The following is a 15,161-nucleotide window of genomic DNA, read 5'->3' on the forward strand; positions in this document are numbered from 1 at the left end:
CATTGGGTTTGGTAGCTTTTAGGTGGCGAACTAGGGGGTCGAAGTTTTTTCTTAAAGAGACAGTACTTCGACTATCGAATAGTTGAATAATGGAACGATTTTTAGTTCGAATCCTTCAATTCGAAGTCGAAGTCGTAGTCGAAGGTCGAAGTAGCCCATAGAGGCGGGGCACACACTTACTTTCACTTTCCATTCAGCGCTTCCTAGATGTCACTGCTCTCCACAAGATTCAAATAATTTATACAGTGTATTTAAAGTTCATTTTGCTTGACTAATGTGATAAAAATATGTGAGAATACTATCTTAATCAGAATTTTCATGGACATTTTTCTTAGATCTCTAAAGAGAAACAAGATTCATGCACTTCCAGATGAAGTTTTCATAGGCTATCATGATTTAACCAAGTTGTAAGTATGTCAACAAATTACAGCTGCAGAGTAATAAAACAGGAACTCAGTTTCTTTTGAAATAACATATTTCCACGCCACTATCGGTCATTTCATTAGAATTTATCACAAGGAAATACAGCATGCCTCAGGCAAGAGCACCACCACGCTGCTGATTTAGGCTCACTCTGACTGGCAAGCCGTAATAGATAGAACTAGTGTTATAGATCAAATGAAAATGAGCCTTTTAATATTATAGATGAGTGACTGTGGATGAAGAAAATATGATTTGATATTAATAAAAAGATAAAATGCTTTTTGGTTAACTCGAGAATTTTCCCAGAATAATGGCGAGTGTGACATAGAAATGTGATTTGGCAGAATCTCTCTGTATTTTGGTTTCTACAATTTATTTCCACAGCCTTTGATTTATTAAATGTTTTAATAATGGGACCATGAATACATAAATGGCTGAACCAGTATTTATTTAACAACTCAAACTCAAGAGGTACTGTAAGTCTGCTGAGCTTACTGTTACCTCATCATGCAAGATTTATTAGAAATGATCCATAATAAGGGATTTAAAAGTCCAGGTATAGGATCCCTTATCCAGAAACCCGATATCCAGAAAGCTCCGAATTAGGAATGGCTGTCTCCCATAGACTCCATTTTATCCAAATAATCCAAATTTTTAAAAATGATTTCCTTTTTCTCTGTAATAATAAAACCGTATCTTGTACTTGATCCCAACTAAGATATCATTAATCCTTATTGGAAGCAAAACCAGCCTATTGGGTTTATTTAATGTTTAAATCAATTTCTAGTAGACTTAAGGCATGAAGACCCAAATTACGGAAAGATCCGTTATCCGGAAACCCCCAGGTCCCGAGTATTCTGGATAGCAGGTGCCATACCTGTACAAAGTACAGGAGAGTTGTAAGGTTTGAAAACCAGGGCTAGCTGTCCCAAAGGCTTGCTTTTCCATAAAAAGTTTCTTTATTTAAATTATCATTAAAAATTTTGGTTACATTCAGTGCCCCCAGGCCTGGGGGGACTGAATGTAACCAAAATTTTTAATGATAATTTAAATAAAGAAACTTTTTATGGAAAAGCAAGCCTTTGGGACAGCTATCTTTGGATATAAGGAATTTTGATATATATGTCGCCTGTGAACTGGGGCGAGTACCTAGGGCTTCACCAAATCTAAATCAGAGGCGGACTCCCAATTTTTATATATATTGAAAACCAGGGCCACATGCCCCTCATCCAATCTCCTATGGTCACACTTACCATTCTAAATCTTATTAATGAATGTCCATGGTTATCTGTTGTAGCTACTTTGACTCCACTCTCATTGGGCATAACTTAGAAACATTGTTACTGGCTAATATTTGATATTAAAGTTGTGACTATTTTGAAGGCCTAGCTCTCCTTATGCACCTGAGTCTCCTATCTCTTGAGTTTCTTGTTTTTCACCGGGTTTTTGTGTTAACAGCAATAACAAAACCTAAAATATATGCACAGGGATTAATTTTACTGATTACTGTTTTTATTTATTGCTTCCCTAACATTTTGTATATTTTCTATTATATTCAAACTATAATAGAATTGTTTTATGTATTTGGGAGGTAAGGACCAGTTAAAACTAGATTTATTACCCAAGAGTTATTCATGTAAGGACCAATCTAGACTTATGGAAGGAGAATATACTGCATATAATATAATATACAGTAGAATATGTCAAGGAAGAAACAAAACGAGTTCCTCAGTGCACCAGTTAGGCTTTGACGTGAGTCCCTCCATTCCATGCAGAAAAGTCCCTCTGTTTCCTTCCTGGGGTGTATGTTATAAAGTCTAAACTCAAATGCAAAATATAAATAAATATTTAACATTGTGATAGATTCCCTGAAGAACTTTATCTCTATTGTATTTACCCGTAGGTTTCTTCAACACAATTGTTTGAGAAATATATCCCAGAAGGCTTTTTTTGGATTGTTCCATCTACAGCGACTGTAAGTAACCCCCCTGTATATTTTTCTTGTACTGTATGGGAATAAAGCTGGCCATATATAGCTATTTGGTTGGCCAAATTGTATAAAGATTCCCTCAACTCACAACCTGAACAGCTTACAGTATTTGTTCCATACCATTGTATGTATGTATATTTTATGCTACTTGTTTTTGCAGCACTATACCGATAATGAGTAATACATTTTAATGGGGCATAATGCAGTAAGCCACAATACATGCAGCATTGTCCTTCGCTATCCACAGTTTAGAAGGGAAATTAAAATAGAGGAAGTTAAACAGAAGCAGCACAAAGAAAATGATTTGTGAGAAATATATCCCAGATATCTTCTCTCTTCTTGGATGAATTGCATAAAAACATGCAGGAAGTAATGGCTTTTACTTTATGCTACTCTACCATATGAATCGGCGGAACTTCTAAGTCTATTACTGCTGCACACTTTCATTTCTACTTTCCCACACAGGAACTGATAATATTTGCAGAATAATGCCATTCACACTCAACAGTAAAACACTTGTTAATTTCTAGGGACAAGCAGGCATATTTTGTTAGTTCTGTTAACAGGCCTTTAAATTCTGCCAGACTTATTGAAAAAGAGTTTAGTAATAATAAAAGTTAACATAAAAATGCGGCTGCTTCACACCTGGAAAGGCCAAGGTTATTTAGATTCAGGAATCAGTTATCTGTAGACCAAAAACTGCCATTTCCCAAAACATATCGATTTCCCCATTATGCCTGTAACTATAAGGTGGGTGACTTCACTTGTGTTATCTCACCGAGAATAAATTCATTTGGGAAAGATGTTTAGACCCGTGTCCAGAAAATCCTCTAGACACACAGTAGACAACTTGTGATTTTCCCTGCAGTGAGTGGCATTTAAAATTACTTTTATTAAAGGAACTTGCACCCAAATGCACTCTTCACGCTTCTGTATAGTTCACTTGGAAACCCTAGAACTTTCTGCTGGTCAGGAGGTGGCAGTAGCTCCAGGGTTCCGTCAGCACCTTGCACCAATTGTCGCAGTGCAGTTGCCCGAATCAGGCACAGATGTCACTCCCATGTCAAACACAGAGATAATGCCAAACAGAGCTCAAATATATGCAGCTCAACAGGCTCTGATTATCAACGAAGCGCATGAGAAGTTTCATCTATTTTGGTGAATCAGAATCAATAAGTGTCGGAATGGGGGGCCAGGGCCCTCCGGGCCTGTAGCTTCAAGGGTCCCCCACACCATCCCCGGGGCCTCCCAGACACAAAGTCCTCTCTGCACTACCCCTTCCCCCCAGAGCGCGCACACACATGCACGTACATCTTTCTAGCGTAACCACGCGACCGGGCTCAGGGAGGGAAGGAGTGGGAGTGCAGGCAGTAGATCTGAGCCGGCGGGCCCCAAAAGAGCCCTGGCCAACCAGGCTTTTTCCTTGTGTCCCTCCAGCCCAGTCCGACCCTGGACACAGCACATTTGTGCCAAGTAAATCACCCTGTGGCACCTGCAATGTAGCTAGAATTGTGGGCAAAAAAACACTACACTGTGGGTGAAAAAACATGGTGATTGCACTCAAAATTACACTGCATCAAGGCACGTGAATTTACCCTTAAGTCTCCAGCATTATATATGATTCATCCTATACCTGTAGCATATTATTTATTAAAGAATATTGACAAATCTGAGAAACTATACCAACTGAAGTTGGTGGCTCCTGGTCAAATATTATGTGATTGGGCCTTAGTGTCCATGTTTTCGCCAATAGCCCATGACTGGCATATGTAAGTTACACACACACACAACAAATAATACAAGTCATACAGTATTATCCATGCGCACACTCTCACAACATGCAGGCATTATGACACGCACAGCTGTACTGATACACAACACCATGAATATGTTTAATAATAAGTAGACTGTAGTATAAAGCACTCACAGTCAACAAGATGGACACTTTAATGCAGGAGATGTCATGGGACAGTGTAGGAGATCAAAAACTGGCTCTTCAGGTGAAATGATCCACTCTGTCTGTGCCTTTATGGGAGACAAAAGAAACCTATGAAGGTTAATTGTGACTATGGCAATATTAGACATTATTAGAAGGGAGAGTGTATCCTGTTTTTATTCTTGGCTACGGCTCAAGCTGCAGACCCAGGTCAGAGCTTTTTATTACATTGAAAGTATGGAACAAACAAAAGTGCAAGGGCAGGCAGGCTTCTGTCATTCCAGGCCATTCAGCTCATTTATTAAAGAATTTCTAAATTAATTTCTATCTTGATTGTCCTTGAAACCCCACACTAAACCATCAGATCAGTAATGGCAGCATTTTTTCTACAAATCCTAATGACTTACTTTCTTACTTTCATTATATAGGGACAACATGCTCAGATTCTCTCAGTTTATTAACAGAAATGTTAGGGAAGAAGCCTGCATTCCCCAGTGCAGTCTCTGGAATAGGCTTGTACAGGCCCAGATTTGTGGAAAGGCCATCTAGGCCCAGGCCTAGGGCGGCAGGATTTTAGGGGGGCCCACTATGTAAATCCAGCCCTGGGCTTATAGGCATTTTCTTGAAGAGATTTTCTTTTCATATTGCAGATACCTGAGTAACAACTGTATTAGTTATCTGCAACAAGGAATATTCAGCCACTTGCGTGAACTCAAATGGTTGTAAGTATGGAACATTAGTCTTTCATTTAAATACATATTTGTTTTTTTAGGTAAAGCTTCTTAGTAAAAAAGGAAAATTTATTTATGCAATGTTTCAAGCAAATATTTTAATTTGACATGGGGCTAAACATATTTTGAGTCTCCCAGGTGCCCACCATCATGTGACTTGTGCTCTGATAAACTTTAGTCACTCTTTACTGCTGCACTGCAGGTTGAAGTGATATTACACCCTCTCTTCCCCCCAGCAGCCCATCAGTAGAACAATGGGAAGGTAACTAGATAACAGCTCCCTGGTAGATATAAGAATCCAGGATTCAGTTTGGGATTTAGCCAGAATTTGGCCTTTTTCAGCAAGATTTGGATTTGGCTGAATCCTTTCTCTGCTTCCTCTGTAATTACACCCCTGGGTGAATATCAATGTACCCCTTATTATACTAGGAATAGAGTATTTTTTTTACTGTTTAGTAATGTTGAAATATAAAACACCATTGAGAAAGGATAGGATATAATACTAAATTAATTCAGTTATGTGCTTTAAAACTTTCTTCTAGAATCCTGGATGAGAACCCAATAATTAAAATTTCACAGGATATTTTTGCTGGATTAAGGTCCCTGTTTTTTCTGTAAGTAGCATTTCAATATATTTCCATTACTTGAACAAGAATTATAATACCTTGTGCAAACCTTTCTTTGCTGTATGGCCTTTGTCCAGCTGCTCCTTGGAAGGACACCAATAAATTTGCATCCCTCTCTCTCAGCTAGGCCATCGCAGTGGTGGTTAAAGAAGGGATGGTGTCATTGAGCTACAATTTAGATTTTGTGTTAAAAAAATGAACACAAGTTTGACTAGGTAGGGGCAGATTGGATGTAGGCATGCAAATACCAGTATGGAGATTTGTAAAGGCTTAAGATCAGGTCCAGATCTGGTCCAGATCTACAGCAGTGAAAGCCTTTATGGAATTAGTGCTAACTTGCGTCCATTTCCAGTCGTGTGTCACCCCGAATGAGATCGATAGATTAGAGGTAGCTGTCCTAGTCTATCATTCCTTGTTGGAGCCAAGTGCAAATTTAGCAAAATGTTCCTGTCTTAAACAAATCTTATTTACTTCCTGACTTTACTATAAGATTGGTTCCTTTATGGCACAACTTCATGCCTCATCCAAAGATTCAGACATAATGGGCTAAAATGTGAAGGGTGTAACTAGAGGACCACAGATCTTACAACTGGGTCTCCCTGTAGTGAAGTGCGGTTACTCCGACAGTGCTGCAGTGAGTCTGGCAGGCCCCGGTGCAGTTGTACCTCCTGCTACTCCTGTTGTTACGCCACTAAGGACAGAGAGACATGTGAAGATTCGGGGAGATTTAGTCGCCTGTCGACAAATTGCCTCTTCTTCCCTGAACTGCCTTCCCGTCAGCTAGAATTGAAATTGCCGGCAGGATGGCACTCAGAGCGCTTCATTTTCCGAAGTCGCCCAAAGTTTCCTCGTGTTGGTAGGATGAGGCTGGTTGTTTGCTTTTTATTAATTGCATTTGTATGCAGTTCATATCTCAAGGTTTCAGTATTACCTATCTTAATTGTCTTCTATTTAGATCAATGATAAACAATTCTCTGGAAGCCCTCCCTCAAAGGCTGTGCGCCCAGATGCCGCTTATTAACTGGATGTAAGTCACTGAATTTATTATTAGAATACTCCGTCACATGTCCCTAAGGTGCAAGAATGGCCATGCTAGAAGTGTATACAGTATTCTCTTTCTATTCTCTTTTAATTTTAAAAATATATATCTATAGCAAAGAATAACTGAATATATATATATATATATATATATATATATATATATATATATATATATATATATATATATATATATGAATATTATGTCAATGTAAATCATATTATATTAATATATGATGTATGCTAAGTTTGATTCATTTGTTGGCATTTTCTGTTCAGCCCAAGTATGCTTAATTGGAGGGGGTGAACTATGGGGTGATCAATGATAAAAATTGCAATTATTTTTTTGCATAGTACCTAGAGCAAAAACATATTAACATTTATTTAAGTGTCACTCAAAGCTTCTGTTCTCTGTTTCCACTGCAACTGCCAACTGTTTTATACAGTATATAGTTTACAATGAAATCAACTACTGCTATACAGCTAGAAAGGCTTTGTTTTTATTAATTGGAGGACAAACATAAACTGGCTCTAACTATAATTGATTCTGGCCTTTCAATTCTTCCCTGTGGCTGTGGTATGAATCATGAATGCTCATTGGTTTATTGGCGAGTCTCATCTGCGTTTGGTAGTTCAACGCGGCCCAGGAATGAAGGAGCTACATTATCTCATGCATTGGAGAGTATAAAAAAGCCACCGCAGGGGAATGCATGAGTGGATGCTTATCTGTAAGAACCTGATGTGGCACATATTGAAGCACTGTCTGATCTTGGAATTCAGTAGTAAGTGCAAGACATGTCAACGCAATAACTTGTCATCAGCAAAAGGTTATGCTTCAATTAGAAACATTTTATGGTGTTGTTGACAGTGTTATGAAATAAATGCCATATCTGCTATGTTTCAGACACCTTTGCCACAATACTGCATAAGACACAATCATAAATCCAAGTTCTCCAGAGATGGGGATTTTATTAAATTCCTATCCCATAAACAACAGAATACAGTAACTCTCCAGATAGTAGCAAGCTCTGTAAAACAGTTATAACACCTGGCAATGTGCTGGGATGGCTTAAATAATATACACAATCAATTACTCAAACAACTCGTCAGTTCTTCAGACCGGCAAAGCCAGTAAAGGATGATTTTGTCATTGATTATTGAGCTGGAGCCATTTTTTGCTTTTACATAAACTTAAATAAACTCAGTACTCTTATAGAAGCCACACTGGAGCTTTATAATGAAGACACACAACACAGTGAGAAGTATTAATGTTAACAAAAGTCAATAAGGTTTAGATGTTCTTGCTGCAAACTAATGGAAGAGGAAACCTGCTCCAACTTCCCATTGAAATGTAATTCTTTAATGTCAAAGTGACATATAATAGCCATTACATGATAAGTTAATAGAAGCCTCACTTCTTCTGGTTTTACAAGATAATAAAACAAAGTAACCCTTGCAATGTATAGCATAAACTAAATAATGTCTACAACATTATTAAATGCCAATGGAACTCTGATGAAATGGGGAGGGCCACTGTACAACTCCCACAACAATGTACAACAATTCTTGGTAATCTAAAGTCACTGACAAGATGCTGGAAAGTGTAAAGGCAATTATTTACAATGTGATTCCATATGTTTTTATGATGGTGTATTTATTAACTCCAGGGAAAAAAATAGCTAGAAATGCTCTCAGTTGGTTTCAGCGAGACTTGAACCCCCAGGTGCACTTGCTTGTCAGACAGTTGAGTGACTGCTGAATAATTACCCTTGATATCAGTGGTGATTGATTCTGGGTGTTTTGTCACCTGTCTGCAGATGAATCACTTGGACAGGAGGGTGCAGTCTCATACATTGCTATTGCACTTTCACATTTTTTATTCCAACAAATTTCCATTACATCTAAAAACTTTTGTATTATAAACCACTTTTGTATTACTCACCCTCTTTGTAAACTCTATGGGAAGGGACCTCATTCCATCTCAGGGCAATCTCAACAAAAGTGAAACGTGGGGCTCCTAAAATGTTAGAGTATTCCCCCTTTTGTATATCACTGGCCATAATGACCCACATAGGATCACTAAAGTAAATATGGTAAAATATGCCAGTATTTCTATACTAATTCATTCATGTTTTTAATTAATTAATTGGATCATGAGCACAAAAACCCCATATATAGCAGTAAGATCATTGCATAAAATAGATAATGAGCACTACATTAACCTCAGATATGCCAGTATGATCAGTACAGAAAATAAAGAGTCAAAGCATTACCTCACCAAATGTGAACAAGCAGTTTCACTAATTTTTCATCCCCCTAAATATTTCCACACTGCTCACCTCTCTTATCCCCTCTGCTCAGCTGAACTTGAGCAAATATTAAGGATGGGGTTGCATTCATATATTATATATATAAAAATGATCTTACCTTCTGTTTGTCATTGTTCTATTGTTCTGTCTCTCATTCTATGTTTACATATTTTCTCAATTATTTCCAAACTTTTTCATTACTTCCTTTGTCTTTCTGCTGCTTTTTCTCCTCTCTTTTCTGTTCCACTTGTCCTCCTATTCTGATCTGACCTTTTCTCTCCCTTTGTAGGTTCATCTGTTGTCTGTCCTTTATCTGTTCTCTCCTTTATTTCCCCATTTTCTTCACTCTGATTCACTCACCCCTTCATTTTACATTAGATCTGCCTTTTCTTTGTATACTCTCCATCCTCAGTTCCCTTTTATTCAAGCTGTTCCCTTTACAATTACGTTTCTTTTCTCCCATTTTGCCTCTGCTGTCCCACATCTTTTCTGTTAATGCCATATTGACAAGTGGTAGAGCTGTGTGTTAAGTAGATAGATAAGTGGTCCCAGGTTCAGTTAGATGCTACGGCTCAGCTCATGGCTCTCTCTCCCACCAATAAGTTTGTGTTGCGGTTAATGTTGCTCATCCTGAGTCAGTAAATGTTTGCAGCTTGGGACATATTTATTACTGATAATTTTCTATCACTGCCAAAGTTCACTGCAATAGGTCTCGACTATTTACTTCCTATCCTCACTCAACCTTTATTCTCCTAGTCTCTTTTCTATACATACTATAATCTATTATTCCATCTATTTAGCCTCTTTGTTAAGGAAATAGGTAATGCCCATGAAATAGGCCAAATGTTTAGAAGCAGGAGGGCCCACTGACACCTGGGCCCACCGGGATTTTTCCTGGTATCCCAGTGGGCCAGTACAACACTGTATGTCTCTAAATAAGAGGGGGAGCTCAACCTTAAAATGTTACATAGAATCAATGATTTCTCTTCATTTTTTATTTTCTATGGCTTTAGATATATCTGCCTTCCTATTCTACCTTTCGGCTTACAATTTCACTGTCATTGTTACTTCTTATTTCTCTACTGAGACCATCTGCTATTCAAACCTGTCATTAATTGTATTTTACTCTCCTGTAGGGATTTTGAAGGTAACAGAATAAAGACTTTGGAGAGCTCCAGCTTTGTGACATGTAACGAGCTGACTGTTCTGTAAGTTCCTTTTGTAGCACGCATTGTGTTTCAGCAATTGAGTCACAAACGAGAAAAGGCATTTCTTTGTGCATAGTAATACGTGGAGCTTATACTAATAGCGTTACCTCTATTCTTGCAGAAGGGTTTTTTTTTAAGTTGCTGAAAATGTGAAATCATTTCTTATAGTTAAAAATTGTCAGAAACCTGCAATCAAATGGGTGATTTTCAAAACTAAGGTACCACTAAAAGGGACCATTTAGAGGTCAAGCCTGAGAAAGTATTAGGAGTGAAATTGGATAATCTAAATCTCTTTCACTGCAAAACCAGAGGTATAGTTGTCCAAATGAAGATGCTTGCTCCCGACGTTTAAGACTCTCTTCCTGGGTTTAGCATCTCTGCACTGGGTCCAGTTGTTTTAGAATTACTTATACTAGATATACCATGACCTGGATGAATGAAAATCTTCATAGTCATCCTCTTTTGGTATTATACACCAGTGAAGCTTAATAAACATACCCAAATGTACTGGAAGGGCTTTGAGTAGACTGGAAGCCTATTTAATGTTTGAAGATTTTGTGATATGAATGATAAGATAAACCAAGGTATGGGTATAAAAATATATTGGGACATATGGCGCAAATTTTGTGCTATCCAAGCAATATTAACACAAGAGAATGAGAGCAAAGGAATTTATGAGGGGAAGGCTAAAGAATCTTAACGGGATGTTGGAGAATTGGGCAATCTCTATGGCCATGAGTTCAACCTTTCAAGGACTCTATATGATTCCAAGGAAGGCAAACAAAAATTAGGCAATAGCCAATTTGGGCATGATGGGAATATTGTTCTCTAACCCTAGCATGACAACCAGATTTTCCTTTATATAGGGATCTTTGGGAGATCCCTTTACTGGTCTTGCCTATATATACTGTATATTATAGGCATATAATACAAAAAAGCCATGAATATCCTGTAAATTATATCCTTATAAATGGTGACTAGTGACGTCATCAGTTATAAACAGTGAGTAGTGATGTCATTTCTGTCACATGACTCACTAAAACTTGTGTATTATAATAAATAAAGTACCCCTTTTTGGGAAATATGATGATATTAGAAGTAACCTCGGAGTTTCATGACCTGTATAAAAGCACTTGGCCTTCAGCCTTGTACTCTTATATGGTCAAGGAACTCCTCGGTGACTTATAATATCCTTATATTTTAAATAGAGGGAACTTTATTCACTATATCTTCTCAAACCTACTTGTGTCTTTATTTTAGCCTACACCACTTAGATACCCTTTTCCTAAACATTTTCAGTTTGGTGTATGTGTGTGTTTGTGTGTATACAAACACAATCTTCACTTTATGTAAATTATGTAGGTCAAGAATTACATTTATCATTCCACAGGAAAACAGACAACATAATCCATTTGAACAAATGGGACGCAAAAACAAATCCTGCTATTGTTATTCTAAATACAGTATTTTCTAAGCAGCAGACTGATATCATTTTCTGTTATTCCCCTTTTATAGGTTTCTACGTGGAAATCAGATCAGCTTAGTAAAAGAGAATATATTCTCCTCATTAAGAAGCTTAGCAGAAATGTAAGAAATATGTCTCCTGCAAATGCAACTCAACTTCTCATAAAATATACAACAGATAATGGATAAAATTGTATTATTTTTTTGTAAATAATTTAAAATTATCTGCATGCTTTAAGGACTTGTTTACTAATGTAAAAGCTAATGAAATGCACATAAACATGATTTGATTTGAGACTTATCAATTCTTCTTTTGTCTTGAGCAAATCTTGCTTCAAATAGACCATATTCTGGGGCATGTTCTTTACACAAACCATCACCTCCTTCCCTTTCTGTTGAAGCTGGTTAATTACTTCTTTCAGTTGTATAATTCTGAGAATATTTTGCTTCATCTCCACTCCTGTGGTCTAATTAATTATTTTGTATACCTCAAATATACTTATCTGATGTTCTTTGCTTGTAAAGCCCTCCTTGTTCTGAACCTCAAAAAATGTTTATAAAGGTAAACTCACAACTAATAATTTTGTTCCATTTGGCAATATAACCAACCAAACCCCAAAGAGGCTTAAGATAAATACTCTTTTACAGTTTCTATTAAAAGAAAGATATTTTGACTTTCATCTGCTGCCAAGATTTTTGTAGAGTTTATAGTTTATTGTTCCTATAAATGTTTTTCGAGAAGTATGATCTTGTAGCCAGTGCAAAATTCAGATGATCTATCAGCTTCTGCCTCCATTTTTTGAAGATTGTTTCTTCATTGTGTTTTTTTGTCTCTTCCAGCCCAAATCTGAACACGTTTTTTGTAGCATTTTATTCGGCGCTGTAATAATCAATTTTCACAATATCCCCTTAAAGAGAAAATATACCCCTCATCGCTTTGGGCATGAGCCCATTCAGTTGGGCTTAAGTAATAAAGGTGTCTGAACATCCAAAAAAATAAATATAAATTATTCATACCTAATTCCACAGATTGAAAGGAAGCCATAATACTCATACAAACCAGTTCCCAACCTCCCTTAGGCTCACAGTGTAATGCCACTTGTTTTGGGACTTGTGACTTCCTAGAAAGCAGAATGAACTTTAAGGGGCAGATTTATCAAGGGTCGAATTTCAAATTTGAAAAACTTCGAAATTCGAATTCAAAAAGACTAACCAAAATTAGATCAAAGGGTTTTTTTAGCAAAGAGATCCGTTTTAGATCGAATTCGAATCATTTGATTCTAAGTTTTTCCCCAAAAAATCTTCAATTTTTCAAACTACACCAATTGACTCCAAATAGGATCTAGGAGGTCCCTCATAGGCTAAAACAGTTTTTTGCCAGGTTTTACATGGCGAATGGTCAAAGTTAATTTTTATGAAAATTAATCATAATTTGAATGAAAAAAATTTGAATTTCAAGCTAATTTTTGTGTACTTCGACTAGGGAATAGTTCAAATTCGATTTTAATTTGAAAAAAATTCCAAAAAAGCTTATTTGAACCATTCCCTAGTCAAAGTACACAAAAATTAGCTCAAAATTCAAATTTTTATCATTCGAATTTTCACTTCAATCTTTGATAAATCTGCCCCTAAGTATTAGAATCCATCCCTTCAAGATTTAACAAAGTGAGAGAGCATTACAATGTGATACTAAGGTGGCATTGGAACAGGTTTAAAATAAAAAATAATTATTTTTATTTCTAGAAGTTCACATTGTGTTTATGCACATTTTTTTTTATATAAGCCCCGCTGACTGAGCTCATTTGTCATGTTTGAAAGATTTTCATGAATAATAACTGAAACCGACCCATTTCGCTTCACCAAAAAACTTGCAGAAAAAAATCAACTCATTAAATTATAACCAAAGAGGCAAATATAGGAAATAGGTGCTTGAAATTGAGGGATTTAGAAAGTCCCCAAAAAGCAACTGAAATCAAGGGTCTTCACTTTCTGAACATGGAGACAAATGTTCACAATACTATACAGGTATGGGACCTGTTATCGAGAATCTTTGGAACCTGGGGTTTTCTGGATGATGGATTTTTCTGTAATTTGGATCTTCATACCTTAAATCTACTAGAAAAGCACATACTGTAAACATTAATTAAACACAATATGTTGGTTCTACTTCCAATAATGATTAATGATATCTTAGTTTGGGTCAAGTACAAGGAAATGTTTTATTATTACAGATAAAAAGGATAATTCAGAACTATCTGGATAACGGGTTTCTGGTTAATGGATCTCTGTATTGGCAAAAATGAAGTAAATCACTAGCTGCTCAATATCTGTGTAACAGTAGTAACCAGTAATAAATCTCCCTTTATAGCTTTTTCTTCATAATAGATAATTAACCACTCAGCTCATGCAAACTAGAGAGGTAATCACCTTAGCATGTAGTTAATTTTTCCATAATTTGTATGTCTTCATTTTCTTAGAGATCTCTCAAACAATTTAATCACCCACGTGCCTCTCTCGAGTTTTAAAGAACTGAATCACCTTCAGAAACTGTAAGTTGATTTTTTTTGTAGTGCAGAATACACATGTGTGTTTTATTACAATTTAATTTGGCAAAACAGACAATTTTTTGTGGAGAAAATTTACATAATGTTATTACAATGCAGTGATTTTAATTTTAAGCAATTTTTTTTAAAAAAACAACAATTTTATAGTTTACTGTTGTAACAAAGAATGTTTTGCCAATTTAAAATAAGAATAATTTGCTTGTCTTCTGAGAAATTTGGTTTTGCATTTTTTCACCCTATTTATGAAAATTTAAATTGTTTTTACATTTATATAAACTGAATCAAATTACTGGTATTTAAAGAGCAGGTTCATGCGAGCATCACTATAGCACCATGTAGAGATGGACATTCTAGAACAGGAGTGCCCATAGTAATGCTGGGTCTACTTTTAGTGTTGTTGTCTCATTATGATCTACATCCATAATATCACTGTCAGCATTCTGTTCCATGGACAATATTACCGTATATACTCGAGTATAAGCCATCCCGAGTATAAGACGAGGTACCTAATTTTACCTCCAAAAACTGGGAAAGCTTATTGACTTGAGTATAAGCCTAGGGTGAGAAATGCAGCAGCTTCTGGTAAGTTTCAATTAAAAAATTTAGGGTTTTTGCTCCCATTGGAGGTGTCGGCGTCTCGTTTTTGGATGGCGGCGACCATTCTTGGACGCCGGCGAATATTCTTGGAGACTATTCTTGGACACCGTTTTTGCGCTTGACCCGAGTATAAGCCAAGGTAGAGTTTTTCAGCATATTTTGGGGGCTGAAAAACTCGGCTTATACTCGAGTATATACGGTACTTAAATATTATATTGATTTATATATGTGATTGTAAACAATAAAACAGAAGGCTAATTTAGTCAAGCTCTTTG

The 15,161-nt window shown here is 36.5% G+C and overlaps 1 protein-coding gene across 1 annotated transcript in view; it reads left to right on the forward strand.

The window, feature by feature from the left end:
* The window catches only part of rxfp2.S (relaxin family peptide receptor 2 S homeolog), a 144,638-nt gene that overhangs the window by 99,734 nt on the left and 29,743 nt on the right, over positions 1-15,161 (forward strand). Inside the window, exons 5-12 of the mRNA XM_041584757.1 lie at positions 336-407; positions 2,327-2,398; positions 5,000-5,071; positions 5,623-5,694; positions 6,662-6,733; positions 10,190-10,261; positions 11,777-11,848; positions 14,203-14,274. Coding sequence (XP_041440691.1) covers positions 336-407; positions 2,327-2,398; positions 5,000-5,071; positions 5,623-5,694; positions 6,662-6,733; positions 10,190-10,261; positions 11,777-11,848; positions 14,203-14,274 — 576 coding nt within the window. The remainder of the gene's footprint in view (positions 1-335; positions 408-2,326; positions 2,399-4,999; positions 5,072-5,622; positions 5,695-6,661; positions 6,734-10,189; positions 10,262-11,776; positions 11,849-14,202; positions 14,275-15,161) is intronic.

Source organism: Xenopus laevis, chromosome 2S (assembly GCF_017654675.1).
Source record: "Xenopus laevis strain J_2021 chromosome 2S, Xenopus_laevis_v10.1, whole genome shotgun sequence".
Lineage (NCBI taxonomy): Eukaryota > Metazoa > Chordata > Amphibia > Anura > Pipidae > Xenopus > Xenopus laevis.